At 43.9% G+C, this 14,292-nt stretch overlaps 1 protein-coding gene across 1 annotated transcript in view; it reads right to left on the bottom strand.

Annotated features, from left to right (window-relative positions):
* The window catches only part of LOC147665696 (serine incorporator 3-like), a 122,222-nt gene extending 118,439 nt beyond the window's left edge, over window positions 1-3,783 (bottom strand). The window contains exon 1 of the mRNA XM_086949584.1: window positions 3,637-3,783. Coding sequence (XP_086805710.1) covers window positions 3,637-3,675 — 39 coding nt within the window. The 5' untranslated portion in view covers window positions 3,676-3,783. The remainder of the gene's footprint in view (window positions 1-3,636) is intronic.
* Between the last annotated feature and the right edge of the window lie 10,509 nt (window positions 3,784-14,292).

Raw genomic sequence — 14,292 nt, 5'->3', positions numbered from 1 at the left:
AAGGCTCCTCAGTGGAAGGTAAGTGTAGGTATGCTTATGTTCATAACTCAGAATATCCACAGTGCCCCCAATAAAAACAGTTAAGTCCAATACTTAATTTTGGTAAGGAAAACAGTATTTCTTCTGCATGCAATCATAGCACACTTAATAAGCCACACAGAATGTCTCTATAAGCTAAAGCCTTAGCACTGATCTGGGTCGTGTTTCCCCTGTTGGTCCACTCCTTCTCTTCTTCTCCAAGCTTACCAACATGTCTCTGGCAGAAGTAACTCCACAGGTACTGGCCGCACTACAGAGGAGCATCAAAGTGCGGCTTTGGCCTGGAAAGTTGCAGCTCAACAGGCGTTAACCCAAGCCTGCAGCCCTGCTCCAGACTCACCCAATCACAGTCTTAAAAATCCGGGGCATGTCTTTCTACGTTCCAGCGACATGGAGCTCGCACCGAATCCTCCTGTGTGCTAACTGGAGTGAGGCACGTGGCGGGAACTTCGCGGTTGCAGCCAGTAAATTGTTGGAGATGGGGTAGTGCTGCAGAACCACTTCTGACCTTGCATCCGAGTCCCTCCTCCAGTTACACAAACTCCTGCGACATGGGTGACAGCCACAATTGTCCTAGAGGCTCCCTCTTGGCATACAGAGGTCACAGGAACAGGTAATGTCCACAATGCCGTTGGATGCACAGAGTGATGGCCCTAACAGACGTGGTGGCCTGACTCTGGCATACATGGGTCACGGACACCTACAGTCTCAGTTGCAACAAAGGATGGCCACAGCAGATTCAGGTGCAACAAGCAATTTCCACAACAGTACCAGGGCCCCCACCCCCAGTATACAAGAGTCCTGGACATGGATGATGGCCCCAACTCTGTCTCCAGTTTTGGGCGACCGGCCACAACTTCACATTCACCCTGATGTGCGTTACCGCCTCCCGCCAGAGAGCAGATAGTTTTCTAGCAACACTGGCCCCTCATGGACCAGGCGCCTCTCAGTTTGCCACTAGTAGACCTTGGTCCTCTGCTCAGGTTGCAGTAGATTGACGCTTTGATGACCTACTTTCTCCTGATGAACAGTGCTGTTGAACAAAGTCTCTCTCCTTTATAGTCCAAATCCAGACAGATATGTTGTTTAGAGTCTGAGCCTTTAAAATTTGGTTTGTGTGTAAGCTCTTTTGACGTGCTCTCTCCTCTTTCCTGTCCTTTGTCAAAATGAGTCAAACCTTAATGACCCACAACTCATCCTCCACTGAAATATGCTTGAAAAAGGTAAAAAAAAGGCCTAAGCCTTCCTGTCTATCAAGATTCCCTGGTCCGCTGTATCAACATCATCAGTCTCACAATCTACTTAACAATGAGTCCAGGTCCCACTGACCAGTAACTCTTCCTGGAATCAAATATACCTTTGATGTGCAGCGAGGGTGCCCAGCTCCCCTTCCTCCAGTGTGTGTGTTCCTACCTTAGTCATCAGGGATGTCAGCAATCTACATCTACAATCTGGGGATTGCAATCCTCACTTTCATTAGACACCCCAGGCCCAGGGCTTTCTCAATGGAACCCAAAGGCCTCCATGTTATGTACCATCGACAGTGCCACACATCCTAGCACGACGATGCACGTATTATGCACTGTCCAGCACTACCCACAATCCAAGAAGAGCAAGGATGAGTTAAGTACACAGCCAAGGAACTTTACTTGAGTAGGCTGTTGGGCACCACTCCGGTGGCACGGGTAAAAAGGACTGTTCACACTACTGGTTCCTAGGAAACACAAAATGGTATGTTGCAATCACAGTACACTTGACACAACTCCAGGTGAGGGCAGAAGCCATCTACCACTCCCAGGATGGCGCGTGGTGCACCCCTCCTGGTCTAACAAGACCACTTCACTGTGAGACAGGTCTAGGTCATGGCATACATACATGGTACATGTTCGGCAATTACTAAAAATCAGAACCAGGGACCCAGATATTCATGCAGCTGGGGCACTTAGGGTAGAAGTGCATGTCCATTACTATGCCGGGAACTTTTCCATATCAACACAGCTATTAGCCTTAACTTGTTTAAGTTAATAAACTGCTTTCTAGCTGAACAAAAATGTAATTGATAAATAAACAAATAATTTATATGGGGTTGATAATGATTTCCATCTGGTCTCGTTATAATATCAACTAAAATGAGAAACAAGTCTGTTTGTTTTGTACTATAGAAATAGTCAATTGAATTGTAAGCTCCTTAAGTCACAACATTTTAAACATGGCTATGTACTTCACAAACATGACACATAATCAAACAACCACTGCATAAATCTCAGATTACAACAAACACATCGCAGCTAAAACGAAAGCAAAAAAAAAATGCATGACAAGTGGTGCTGGGCACTAGCATGTTCTCTTCAAAGTTTAATCTGTCACGGTATAGTAGCTGATTTTTTAAATCAAGTACTTAACAGGTACTATGATTACTCTGTAGGCCGGCCAGTATTGTGTGTGCTTAATGTATTCAACACCCTCATATAATTATTATGCGAAGAGGAGTTATGTGAATAAAAACAACCAATACTGTAATATAACCTTAAACTACACTGCAATGAGAAATTCAGGCGGAAGTAGTCTTTGTATGTTTGAGACTGTTGTAAATAGGTGATGATAGATGACAGGATACTTCTAGTTGATTACATGTAGATTTATTGTAGGGCACAGCTGAGTATGCGAGGTGTTGTGTACTCAGCTGTGTCCTACAATAAGTCTACATGTAATCAACTAGAAGTATCCTGTCATCTACCATCACCTATTTACAACAGAGACGATTTCACAATCATGGGAAAAATTATTTTTAAAGCAGATGACCCAACCAGATGCACAAAGAGAATATTAAAATGAATAATGTTGTGAACTTTACTGAGTCGTTTTGATTATTATGCGCTTTTGTACAGGCAACGTTCGCCAAACAGATGATGTTGAGCTTGAGATAATGAAATGCTTTCAGATACATTAGATCTCACAAGATGATAAGGAAAGACCAAAAAAGTATATGTTTCCATTTCCCGAATGGGAGAAGGTCTCTACTTAGCAATACAGGTGGCAAACTGTTAATTAATGGTAGGTGCCTGCCCTTGTGCTCTTCGAGTTCTGTGAAATCTATGGAAGAGTAAAGAGAGGAAGGAGGCACGGACCCTCCTTATGCAAACTACGTAGAAAGAGGTTATTCCTATTTCCTAAACAACAGCTGTGAAGGTTAAGAAGACCCTGCCGTTCACTGGTTTCTAAAGGGCGGTGTGACCGTCCTATAGGCCTGTGATGGTACAGTACATGAGAAAAAAAACAGCAAGAAAATCGAGTGGACAGCCCATCCCAAGGCAGCTGATCTGGGATCATGTCCGGTACTCTCTCTCTCTCTCTCTGGAGAAGACAAAGCTGGAATCCGGTGCTGCCCTGCTTATAGTTAGCGCTATTGGAAAGCTGGTTTGTGAAATTTACAGAGAAATTGTACACTGCATAGTCCGAGATCGTACTGAAAACAAGTTTCCCACGCAAGATATAATGATTTCTCTGTAGTGTAAACACCTGTAGCCCTTCTGGGTAAGGCGGTCTCTACATTTGGCACACTCTCACTTCTCTCTCTTTTGGCATAATGTATCTTACCCAGCTGGCAACGGAGCAGATACCCAGTATAGCCCCCATGGCTGCCCCGGATCAGACGGGAAGGCTCTTTGTTTACTCTGTACGAGGAGCTGCGGCGACGCCTGTCACTAGCCCCAGCTGACGCCGTCACAATGTCGACAAACCCTTCCGTGCTGTGTAGACACAGAAGAGGGACAATGCCCTTTCTAGGAATGTCCCAGGCGGAACGTCATTTTCCGGTTTAGCTGAACGCCATCTTCAAATTACATAGTAGATTTCAACAAACGTTCGGTAATTATAAAAAGGAAAATATAATTTTCCAGTGTGATTTAGATTGTGATTTCTAAATGTAAGTAGTAATCAAGAAAATGTAATGTTAAATTTGGTTCTATATTTTAAAGTACAAACATAAATATTTTGATTACATTTTTGAAAATATTTGCTACATGTAAGTCCTCTGTAGCTTGCGTTTTATTGATGGTCATCTATAAAAGTTAACAACATTCGCAGTATATTCTGTCAAAATAAGCTCAGTCAAGGTACTGCAATAATAGGACGTCATTAGGCTTGGTGTGAAGACGGTGATACCATTTTGGATTGGGGAATTTAGTTATTTGTTGCGAAATAAACACTAAAAGTTCTAAAGTAACTTGCATTTCAGAGGTGCTAAAGGTTGATAGTCCCAATTTACCAATACGTACGAATTTGTTATGAATAAAGTCTTAAAATGTTAAGTGCAGTATGATAACATTTGTCCATAAAAAGTAGCTTATTTTGCATAGCTGCCAAGGTTTCAGATTGCCATGTGTGACATTTTCCTAATTTCAGTGTAATTATGAGTGACATTTCAACGACTATGAGTGACACTTTCTTGCGGACAAAATTAAGCAATGAAGACGATCAACACATGTAAATATCAGAAATAACACCACAAAGAGTGTTCCAATCGAAACACGTCAGTCTTTTGAATAAACTTTTGAATAAACTACTACGGCAACTATATCTCACAATGCAAGCTTTCCTCTGTGTGTGACCACGATGCTCTCGCTCTATCTATCCCTCTCCTCTCTCTCTCTTTTTATCCCTCTCCTCTCTCTCTCACACGCTCTCTATCCGTCTCCTGTCTTTATCCCTGCCCCTCGCTCTCACCCTCTCTTTATCGCTCTTTCTTTATTCCTCTCCTCTCTTTATCCTTCTCCTCTTTTTATCCCTCTCCCCTCTCACACACTCTCTCTCGCTATCCCTCGCCTCTCTATCCTTTTATCCCTCTCCTCTCTCACGCGCTCACTCTCTAGACCTCTGCTCTGTCTTTATTCCCCTCTCCCCTCGCATGATCTCTCTCTTTCCCTCTCCTCTCTATCCTTTCCTCCCTCTCCAATCCTTTTATCCCTCTCCTGTCTCTTTTTATCCCTCTCCTCTGTCTCTTTTTATCCCTCTCCTCTCTCTCAAGAGCTCGCTCTCTATCCCTCTCCTGTCATTATCCCTCTCTCGCATGCTCACTCTCTCTATCCCTCTCCTCTCTATCCTTTTATCCCTCTCCTCTCGCTGTCTAATTTTATCCCTCTCCTCTCTCACACTCTCTCTAGCCCTCTCCTGTCTTTATCAATCCCCCCTCTTGCACACTCTCTCTATCCTTTTATCCCTCTCCTGTCTTTTTTTATCCCTCTCCTGTCTCTGCCTCTTTTTATCCCTCTCCTCTCTCATGCGCTCTCTCTAGCCCTCTCATCTCTCTCTCACCAGGTTGCACTGTTTGTTTTGATCTGACAACGTTAATTTTGATTCATTTTACGAATTGCAAATACAGATGAAGCGCCATTTTCACACAGTTGTGAAAAATGTAACCTTGCCTTTAAATATCCGTCATGAAAAATGAAAATTTTTTGGCAAACAGGGCTACGCACCTGCTCTTACTCAGCCTTAGCTTGCACAGGGTAAGTTCAACTGTTCCAAAAATCCCAGCAACCCTCTGTACTACCCACTTCTCTTGGGCCTACCTTCCTTCCACAGAGGCACCTGTTTTTTACTGGTCACGACCGCACTTTTAATTGTTGCGCATGACTGACATTAGTGGTCCTGCTGCTCTTTGATTCTCTGAGGGTGTTGTCTCGACTTTACTCCATTTTTTTAAGGCTTGAGTCTGTATACCAAGAACGAAAAGGGGCCCATTAGTACTGCAGAGACCTGTCCAGCTGCGATGAGCAGCAGCCTCACTCTGCCTGTACCTCCCGTCAGACACAGGCTCCAGCACGATCCCTCGACTGGCCTTCCGGGTCGGAAATCATTATTTACTGGCAGGGGGCAGCCATAGATGATATAATTTGAGCCCCACTGTAACAGACTGAAGGTGCGCTCTGACTAGTGCTGCCTGTGCCAGCCAGCCGAGCACATGATTCCATGACACCTGACCTGCCGCCCGCAAACCAGTGCGCTCTGCAGCCAGCCAAGCCTCTACCTCTCAGTTGGGACGGACCCCCCCCTGTGGCCAGCCCGGCCGGCCTGGTGCCAACAGCCATGATGAGAGGCTGTGAGTGTGAGCAACTGAGGCAGAGCAGCCTGCACGCTCACTCAGATTCCCCCGCGCCGCCGACTAACTTCCTGTGTTCCTGGCGGCCGCCGGACGTGACGCGGGAGTACTGCATGACATCTGGATGATCTGAGCCGGCCCCCTGGAGACACGTCGGTGGTTATCTTTGGCTGAACTGAGCCCGGGCCGGCCCCCTGCTGTCATCAGCTCTCCTAGGCAGAACAGTGCAGTACTCAATACATTAGAGCGCCGGCTGAGAGCTGCGCAGGCCGAGTCTGTGCTAAACTGTTATGACGGGCACACAGTGACTGGCGCCGCGCCGTGTTGGTTCGCCTGGCAGCATGATGCGTGACATTTCATTTCAGTGCGGTGATGCGGATCACCGCACTGAAATGCGTGGGCGTCACACGTGTTGCGTGACGCTTGGCAGGCATGCTTTTGTGTGATGATTCTAGCAGGTGTTTACATAGCTGCCAAGGTTTCAAATGGCTATGTGTGACATTTTCATAATTTCAGTGTAATTAAGAGTAACATTTCTACGACAATGAGCAAAATCAAGCAATGAAGACGAGGTAAACATATAAATAACATGGGACCTGGCCCAAACGGGATATGTGAGGTAATTAAAGATGCTGCTTAGAGCATCACTCCATCCAAGGCATCTCTGCCTTGTGGGGCCCTGCCCAAACAGGATGTGTGAGGTCCCAACAACACACTCCTCTGGTACCTACTGTTGCCAGGCGGGCAGGCCCACAGAAAAACAAAGCTCAGATTGCCAGCTGTTAAGTAATGGACACCAAAATCCGGTTGATTAAGGAATAATTCCAAGTAATGAACAACAATAGAACAACAATAGAACCTGACCTGTGCTTTCTTACTGAGACATGGCTAAAGCCCCATTCGACCCCCGCCATAACTTTAGGTATCCTGATGGGCTACTAAATAGTTAGATTAGACCGTCCCACCAAGACAGGTGGAGGGATTGCGATTGTCCATAAACAAGGAATTGCCATTACAATATCAGAGGAACTTAGCACACCCGATTTAGAATTATTGATCTTCAAAATTACCACTTCTCCCAAGGAAAGTCGAATGGGAGCGCTGGTGTATCGCCCTCCTGGACCGTGCAAAAACTTCTCCAACACACTGATTGAAATACTTGCCCCATATGTAAATCATGACAGCAATTTTCTATTAGTAGGGGATTTCAATGTGCACAGCGAATTACAAGATTGTTGTGAGGCACAGTCCTTATCACCTTGAATGCTACCGCAATTCCCGCTTGGTGCTGAAGTCTTCAGATTTCCATTGTTCATGACGAGCTCAGTTCGTCATAAGCACACGACCAGTGTACTGCATGATGAGCTGAGCTCGTCATGAGCAGGGAAGGGGTTAATGATGGATTTGTCCCTACTGGGACTAATACAACGAAATTACGGGTCAACCCACCAGGCAGGTCACACCCTGGATCTGGTCCTAACTAATTCCGCTTTGGTCCTTTGCCTGCCCCCAACACAAGTTAAGTGGACAGACCACTTTATTATTTAATTCCATACCTCCCATTTTAAACCTACCCCCTCAGGCCCGATCTCTCTGCCCAATAAACGAAGACAGTGGCACAAAATCAATAAAATCTAATTTAAAGAGAGGTTTGTTGAACCCTCCATCACTTCCTCAGAGAACGTCGAAATTGCCCTAAAGAAATTCGAAAGGGCAACTAGGGCAGCCATAGATGACATAGCCCCTCTGAAACTGTTTAAATCCCGACCAGCTCACAAACAAGAAGTGTGGTTCTCAGAACAATTGAGAACGCTAAAACAAGCCGCCAGAAAACTGGAAAAGAGGTGGAGATCGTCCCACCAGGCGGACGATAAGAACTGTTACTGGAACTCTCTGTTCATTTATCATAAAGCCATCCGTACAGCACGCAAAACACACATCACGTTCCAAATTACAGCTGCAGGAAACTCCACTAGGGTTTTGTACCAAATCTTACGATCTTTCGTAAAACCAGCAGCGTGTGAAAGCTCTGAGTCGTCATCACAACAGTTATGTGATGATATTTCTCAGTTCTTTACCAAGAAAATAGACACAATTTACGAGAAAATAACCAACTCCAACAGGACATCTAGTATGATCCCATCACTCCCTCTAACTAAAGATGAACCGAATCAGATTACACATACCCTGGATTTTTTTTCCCCCCATCACTGCAGAAGAGGTAGCATCACTATCCACACAGATTAAGAGTGGAAGCCCGGACGACACAATCCCAGCTAGAATAATGCCCATTCTTACTGAAGAATTATGCCCTGTGATTAAGAGGCTTGTGAATCTTTCACTAACTTCAGGTGACGTCCCCAGGGAATGGAAACGAGCCCTGGTAAGACCAATCAGGAAAAACACTGCCATACCTTGGACCGAACTAACCAATCTTAGGCCCATTTCCCTACTGCCATTCTTAGGGAAACTTATTGAAAAACATGTTAACCACCATCTGTCTAAATACACTGAACTTGCTGGTGGCCTGGACTATTCTCAATCTGGGTTCAGGCCAAAGCATAGTACTGAGTCCACCCTGTTATCAGTCACGGACGATCTGCACATGTATCAGGACAAAGGCTATGCTGTTATCCTGGTACTATTAGATCTGTTGGCAGCGTTCGACACCGTGTCACATACCATCTTAATTGACCGGTTGGCCAACATTGGAATAAAGAACAAAGCCTTCGCCTGGCTAAGGAGCTTCCTAACTAATCGCACCCAGAGTGTCACCATAGGTGCTTATCGCTCAGAGGAGATGGAGATTTCGAAAGGGGTGCCACAGGGCTCCTGTTTGAGCCCAACCCTTTTTAACATCTACGTGGCACCCCTGGCAAGAGTGATGCGCACGTATGGCTTCATCCCAGTGTCATACGCGGATGACACACAGCTCCTCTTCCCTTTCAAAACTCTCTCCACTGAAGTAATAAGCTCCTTTTCATAAGGCATGAAGGCTGTAGCACAATGGATGTCCTCCAACTGCCTCCAGTGCAATGTTAATAAAACAGAAGTCATGTTATTCGAGGAGGCCAAAATGCTGTGGACTCCAGACTGGTGGCCACAAGACCTGGGAGCAGTTCCAGAACCCAAACAGGTTGTTAAAAATCTAGGGATACGGCTAGACCAAGAATTATCGCTGAAACAACACAGCAACTTTGTCATAGGCTCTTGCTTCCACACTATTAGCCTGTTGCGCGAAGTTTTTCCCCTGCTCCCAGATTCCTTCAGGAGAACTCTGGTACAGGCACTTGTGTTAAGTCGTATCGACTATTGCAATGGCCTACTACTTTCTGCAAACAAGGGTGTGTTGGCTAAGCTCCAAGTTATCCAGAACATAGCGGCCCGTTTAGTCCTGAATGTCCCACCAAGAACAGCATCTCAACCTCTTCTGGACAAACTGCATTGGCTCTCAATCCGGCAGAGAACGAAGTTTAAAGTATGCTGTTTAATACATAAAAGTCTTAACGGGCAAGGGCCTGCCTACCTGGAAAAGAAATTTACCCCATACATTCCGACCCGCTCTCTCAGATCTAACGACCGACTTCTTTTGGTGGTACCCCGTGCTAGAAAGGCCAGGCATGGCGGTAAAGCTTTATCTATAACGGGACCCTCATTATGGAAAAAACTCCCTTTGTCCCTTAGAAAGTGCTCAGAGCATCTAAAATTCAGAAAGCAACTCAAACCCTGCTGTTCAGTAATCAGATCTAGATTCGACCGTTGTTATTCGGCTCCTAAGCGCTGAGATACTCCACTGGGAGTCGATTCAAGCACTCTACAAACCCGCAAATAGGCCTCCTTCAGTCTTTCTCCCTGGCTAACCACAAATACGAATGCTGGTTGTCAGGAAGAATGTTGTAAGGTGATTCCAAAGATGACCAGAGGTAGTCAGGAGGTATATTTCAAGTAGAAGGTTTATTGGATAGTTCAGTAGTATGTTACAGGTTTCATAGAGGTCTTATGGAGATCCCACCAGGAGTAGCATGGTTGCTGCTCAGCCCACTCTCTTCAATTGTCATTCTCTTCACACAATTAGGCACACCAACATTCCACTCTCTCTGTCATCAGGCTTTCTAACATTCCACACAGTCATCACATGCATTCTGGCTGAGCACCTAAGGAGGAGATGCACTTGTAGGAATCAAGGTATAACACATCCCCTTCCCTTGGACACAATAAACAACAATAATTTGCAACATTGCAAGAAGAACGTAAAAATGATGATACTTGCAACATTGCGCACAATAAATATCAGAGGAAGAATGAAAGTACAGTGAGAGGGAAGAAAGAAATGAATATGTATTGGAAAGTGACTAGAGTGAGGGGAGGGTGAAACAGTGCAAACAGACAAGGTAGCACATCCCTTCCCCTTGGAAAAATACCCAATTAATACCAGTAATTGAAACATTGCATGTAAAACATTCTAGTATAGCATCATAAGAGTGAAAGAAAAAGAGAAACGGAATAGAAACAGAAAATTTAATGTGAGTAAAAGGTGCAAGCCAGTAGCGTAACTCAAGGCTGAGAAAAAGAGACACCAAAAGGTATATCACCCAAAAGGTGTAACACTCAAAAAGTACAACACCCAACCACGTTTCTACACACCGCACAATTGAGGAAATAGTGCAGGGCTGAGAGAGTGAAGGGCAACAGGGAGATGAAAATACCCAAGCACTCACTCTATTCTGCACACCTCAGTAACTGTATAGGGTAGACAACCCCATTGCACAAAGGCACAAAAGTATAGGGTAAATAACCCATCGCACAAAGGCAAAAAAGTACAGGGTAAATGACCCATTGTACATTACAAACTAAAGAGTGGGTACACAGCCCAATGTGCCTCTCAAACACAGACCAAACATGGGTACACTGCCTATCGAGCATTTACAACTGAAAAGTGGCTACACTGCCCAAATAATGCGCATTTCAAACACAGGCCAAAATAAGGGTACACTGCCAATCACACATTTTTTTAAAAAAGTTTTTATTGGGTATAAAACAGATATCAGAAAGACAATCGGCATGTGTTAAGTGTAAGGTTACATTAATTAAAACACCATAATGACATTGAATCTCATCTTCCCCCTTCCCTCCCACGTCAATCACTGTACAATTTAAAGAACACGCCACCCTCCCCATCTTTTCAATCACCCCCGGAATCCTCATCTGAACTCTCATCATTAGACTATCACGCATTTTTAAGTAAAAAGTGGGTACACTGCCCAATGCGCGTAACAACAAAATAAAGGTAAACAACCCATTGCACACCACAAACTGATGTGTGAACACAACAAAAATAAGAAGAGAAAACAACTCACACTGCTAGATGAACATATGTAAAAGGTGATGCAAGTGTGACACTAAAGCTAGGCACAAAAAAAAATTGTGTTGGGTGAAGTCAGTGGAAAGGGTGTGCGCACCACCCACACTGAAGAGTAGAACAAGTGTATGGAGGCCAGCTCCTATACACAACTACCCTGAAGAAAAGGATAAAACTTAGTGCCCTGAAAATGTCTAGATCGGCCAAATCTAACACAAATAAAAATCACACTAAATGCATACCACGTAAGCAAAACACCCAATTACAGCATGAGTAAAGTAGAGGATAGTGTAAACACAGTGCAAAACACGTGTCAAGAAACGCTGTCCATTGCACCACAATAAACTAAAATAAGTAAAGTTGTCACTGTAGTTCCATTTTCAAGGATACTTCTCAGCAATTGTTGTAAGTTAGTCCCAAAGGTTTTTTGCTCCAGTGCAAAATGTCTGTTTATTAAGATGTATTTTCATAAACAAAAAGAATCCAACTCAAGGTCAGTGGGAAGTGTTCACCACAGTGGTGTGGGAGCACTTAGTGTCACGTCCCACCACTCACATATAAATACACCCAAACACATGCACCACATATAGTCAAAAACCAAAAAAAGTGCTCCCACGTAGTCGTAGGTCGTAGCACGCCGTATCCCGTTAGAGGGGTGCGAAGACCCCGATGATGAAGCATGACACCAAGGGGCCTTTTGGTGTGTGAGGGGTATTTTAAAAGACACTAAGTGCTCCCACACCACTGGGGTGAACACTTCCCACTGACCTTGAGTTGGATTCTTTTTGTTTATGAAAATAAGTCTGTGGAGTAAGAATCCCTCTCTATTTACTCTGCCTCCCCCTCCTGTTTTTTTGTATGTTTATTAAGATGTGCCACTTAATTTCCAAAAAGCATCAGAGCAGGCAGGGACTTGAAGAATTAGCAGAATACGATGTCCTGGTGTTATTGGGAACAAAAACGTTATTGTCCTTCAAAAGAAAACAAAAGTGGTTAATAGAAGCAGCACCACAGAGTGTATACCGGAAGACAGCGTGGCTGAGGTGAATGACTCTGATCGAAAGACAATATGGCTGCACGTTTTATGACGCGCGATGGGTGGCTCATGGCAGATGCGTGCTCCTCAATGACATTGAGCAGGGCAACAGTGTGAGGCAGTTCACGGTAAGCAGAGACAATGGGACTGGACACAAGGAGCTCAGTAAGATGTGCTCGTTCTGAGCTCGTGGCATACATTCAAATGAGGCAGCTCGCTGCCTCTCTGTTCAAACAATGCACACGATAACAGCAAATCCATACAAACTCAAAGACCCAATAAAACTGCGCAGATGGCAGTATAGAAGTCCCACAGCGACTGATTTTCTCAAGCTTCTATCAGTCACACTTCCAAGTGTAACAAATGCCACTACTTGAGAGTTAAATGCAATTGAATGCTGGTGTTCAAATAAAGTTTCCACAACGTTCTCAATTTTTTATCCAATTGAAATACCTTACACTTGCAGCTCACGAACTCCCAGGGAAAAGTATATTCGCGGATGAATTCCCTTTGCAAAGTACACAGAGCAATCTTCAATAGATTGACCCACGGATTTTATGTCAAACTCATGCTGCGACAGTCATCCAGAGTCATAAATAACATTTATTGTCAAAGTTGTCTCCGCATTTCAAAATACATTACTCAAGTTTGATGAAAGCAGTGATCTTTGCTAAAATATATTCCTAGTGCAGTGGCACGGGGTATACCATTCATTTAAAGGAAATACAACACATCTCCCCCCTTAATAAATATATAGGAAACACATATATAATTGATATTAAAATAGCAAACAAAACAAAATAAAATTCAATTTGATTGTTCATCACAAACAAAATCTTTTAACCATTTAGGTTTAGTGCAAGTGCACGCAGAACGGTCACTAACATCACCATTACTAGCTTCCGTCGTGACGGCCGTTGCTCCATAAACATCTTCAGAAATTTTAGTTGTATGAACTGGAATGCCAACGTCAACTACTGTTCCAGATGTACCAACACCAACACTAGTATCAACCATGCTGCTCTTCGCAAAGGAAGATTCAACAGCAGAGTATTCAACAGTGTCAACAATAGAGGACTCTTTAACAGGATGACAATCATTGTTAGTACCAGCATGAACAACCGATTGAGAAGTCCCGGTATTATCAATGTGAATAAGATTATCATCAATAATAAAATATTGAGATGCTTTCCTTGATAAACCAGAATTCTCACTATTCTTGTAAAAATCAATTTCACTTTTGAATACTGCAATGCGTTTCAAATTCCATACTTTTCCATCATTCAGTTGTACAGCATTGCGAACATTTTTCACAGCTTTCAAAGGTTCAGAAAATCGACTTTCCCCCTTTTTACCTTCCAAGGTTTCTTAACTTTAACCCAAGTACCCACTCTAACGTCACAAGATTTGACATTATGTTTCAGGTCATACACCTCTTTGTTTTTAAGGTGTCTGTTCTCAATTCTAGACCTCAAAACATCTATGGGGTCACCAGGTTTGTGAACATCAAAAATCTATTCTGGATAACATTTAGTACGAACAGATCTCCCTCTTATGACTTCAAATGGTGACACTCCTGAAACGTCATGTGGAGAAGTTCTATACATCCAAATGGTCTTGAATAATTGCAATTCACAATCACAGTTATTACTGATGCCTGCTCTGATGCTTTTTGGAAATTAAGTGGCACATCTTAATAAACAGACAGTTTGCACTGGAGCAAAAAACCTTTGGGACTAACTTACAACAATTGCTGAG

Source organism: Lissotriton vulgaris, unplaced genomic scaffold (assembly GCF_964263255.1).
Source record: "Lissotriton vulgaris unplaced genomic scaffold, aLisVul1.2 SCAFFOLD_260, whole genome shotgun sequence".
NCBI lineage: Eukaryota > Metazoa > Chordata > Amphibia > Caudata > Salamandridae > Lissotriton > Lissotriton vulgaris.
This window is presented reverse-complemented; position numbering and strand designations above follow the sequence as displayed.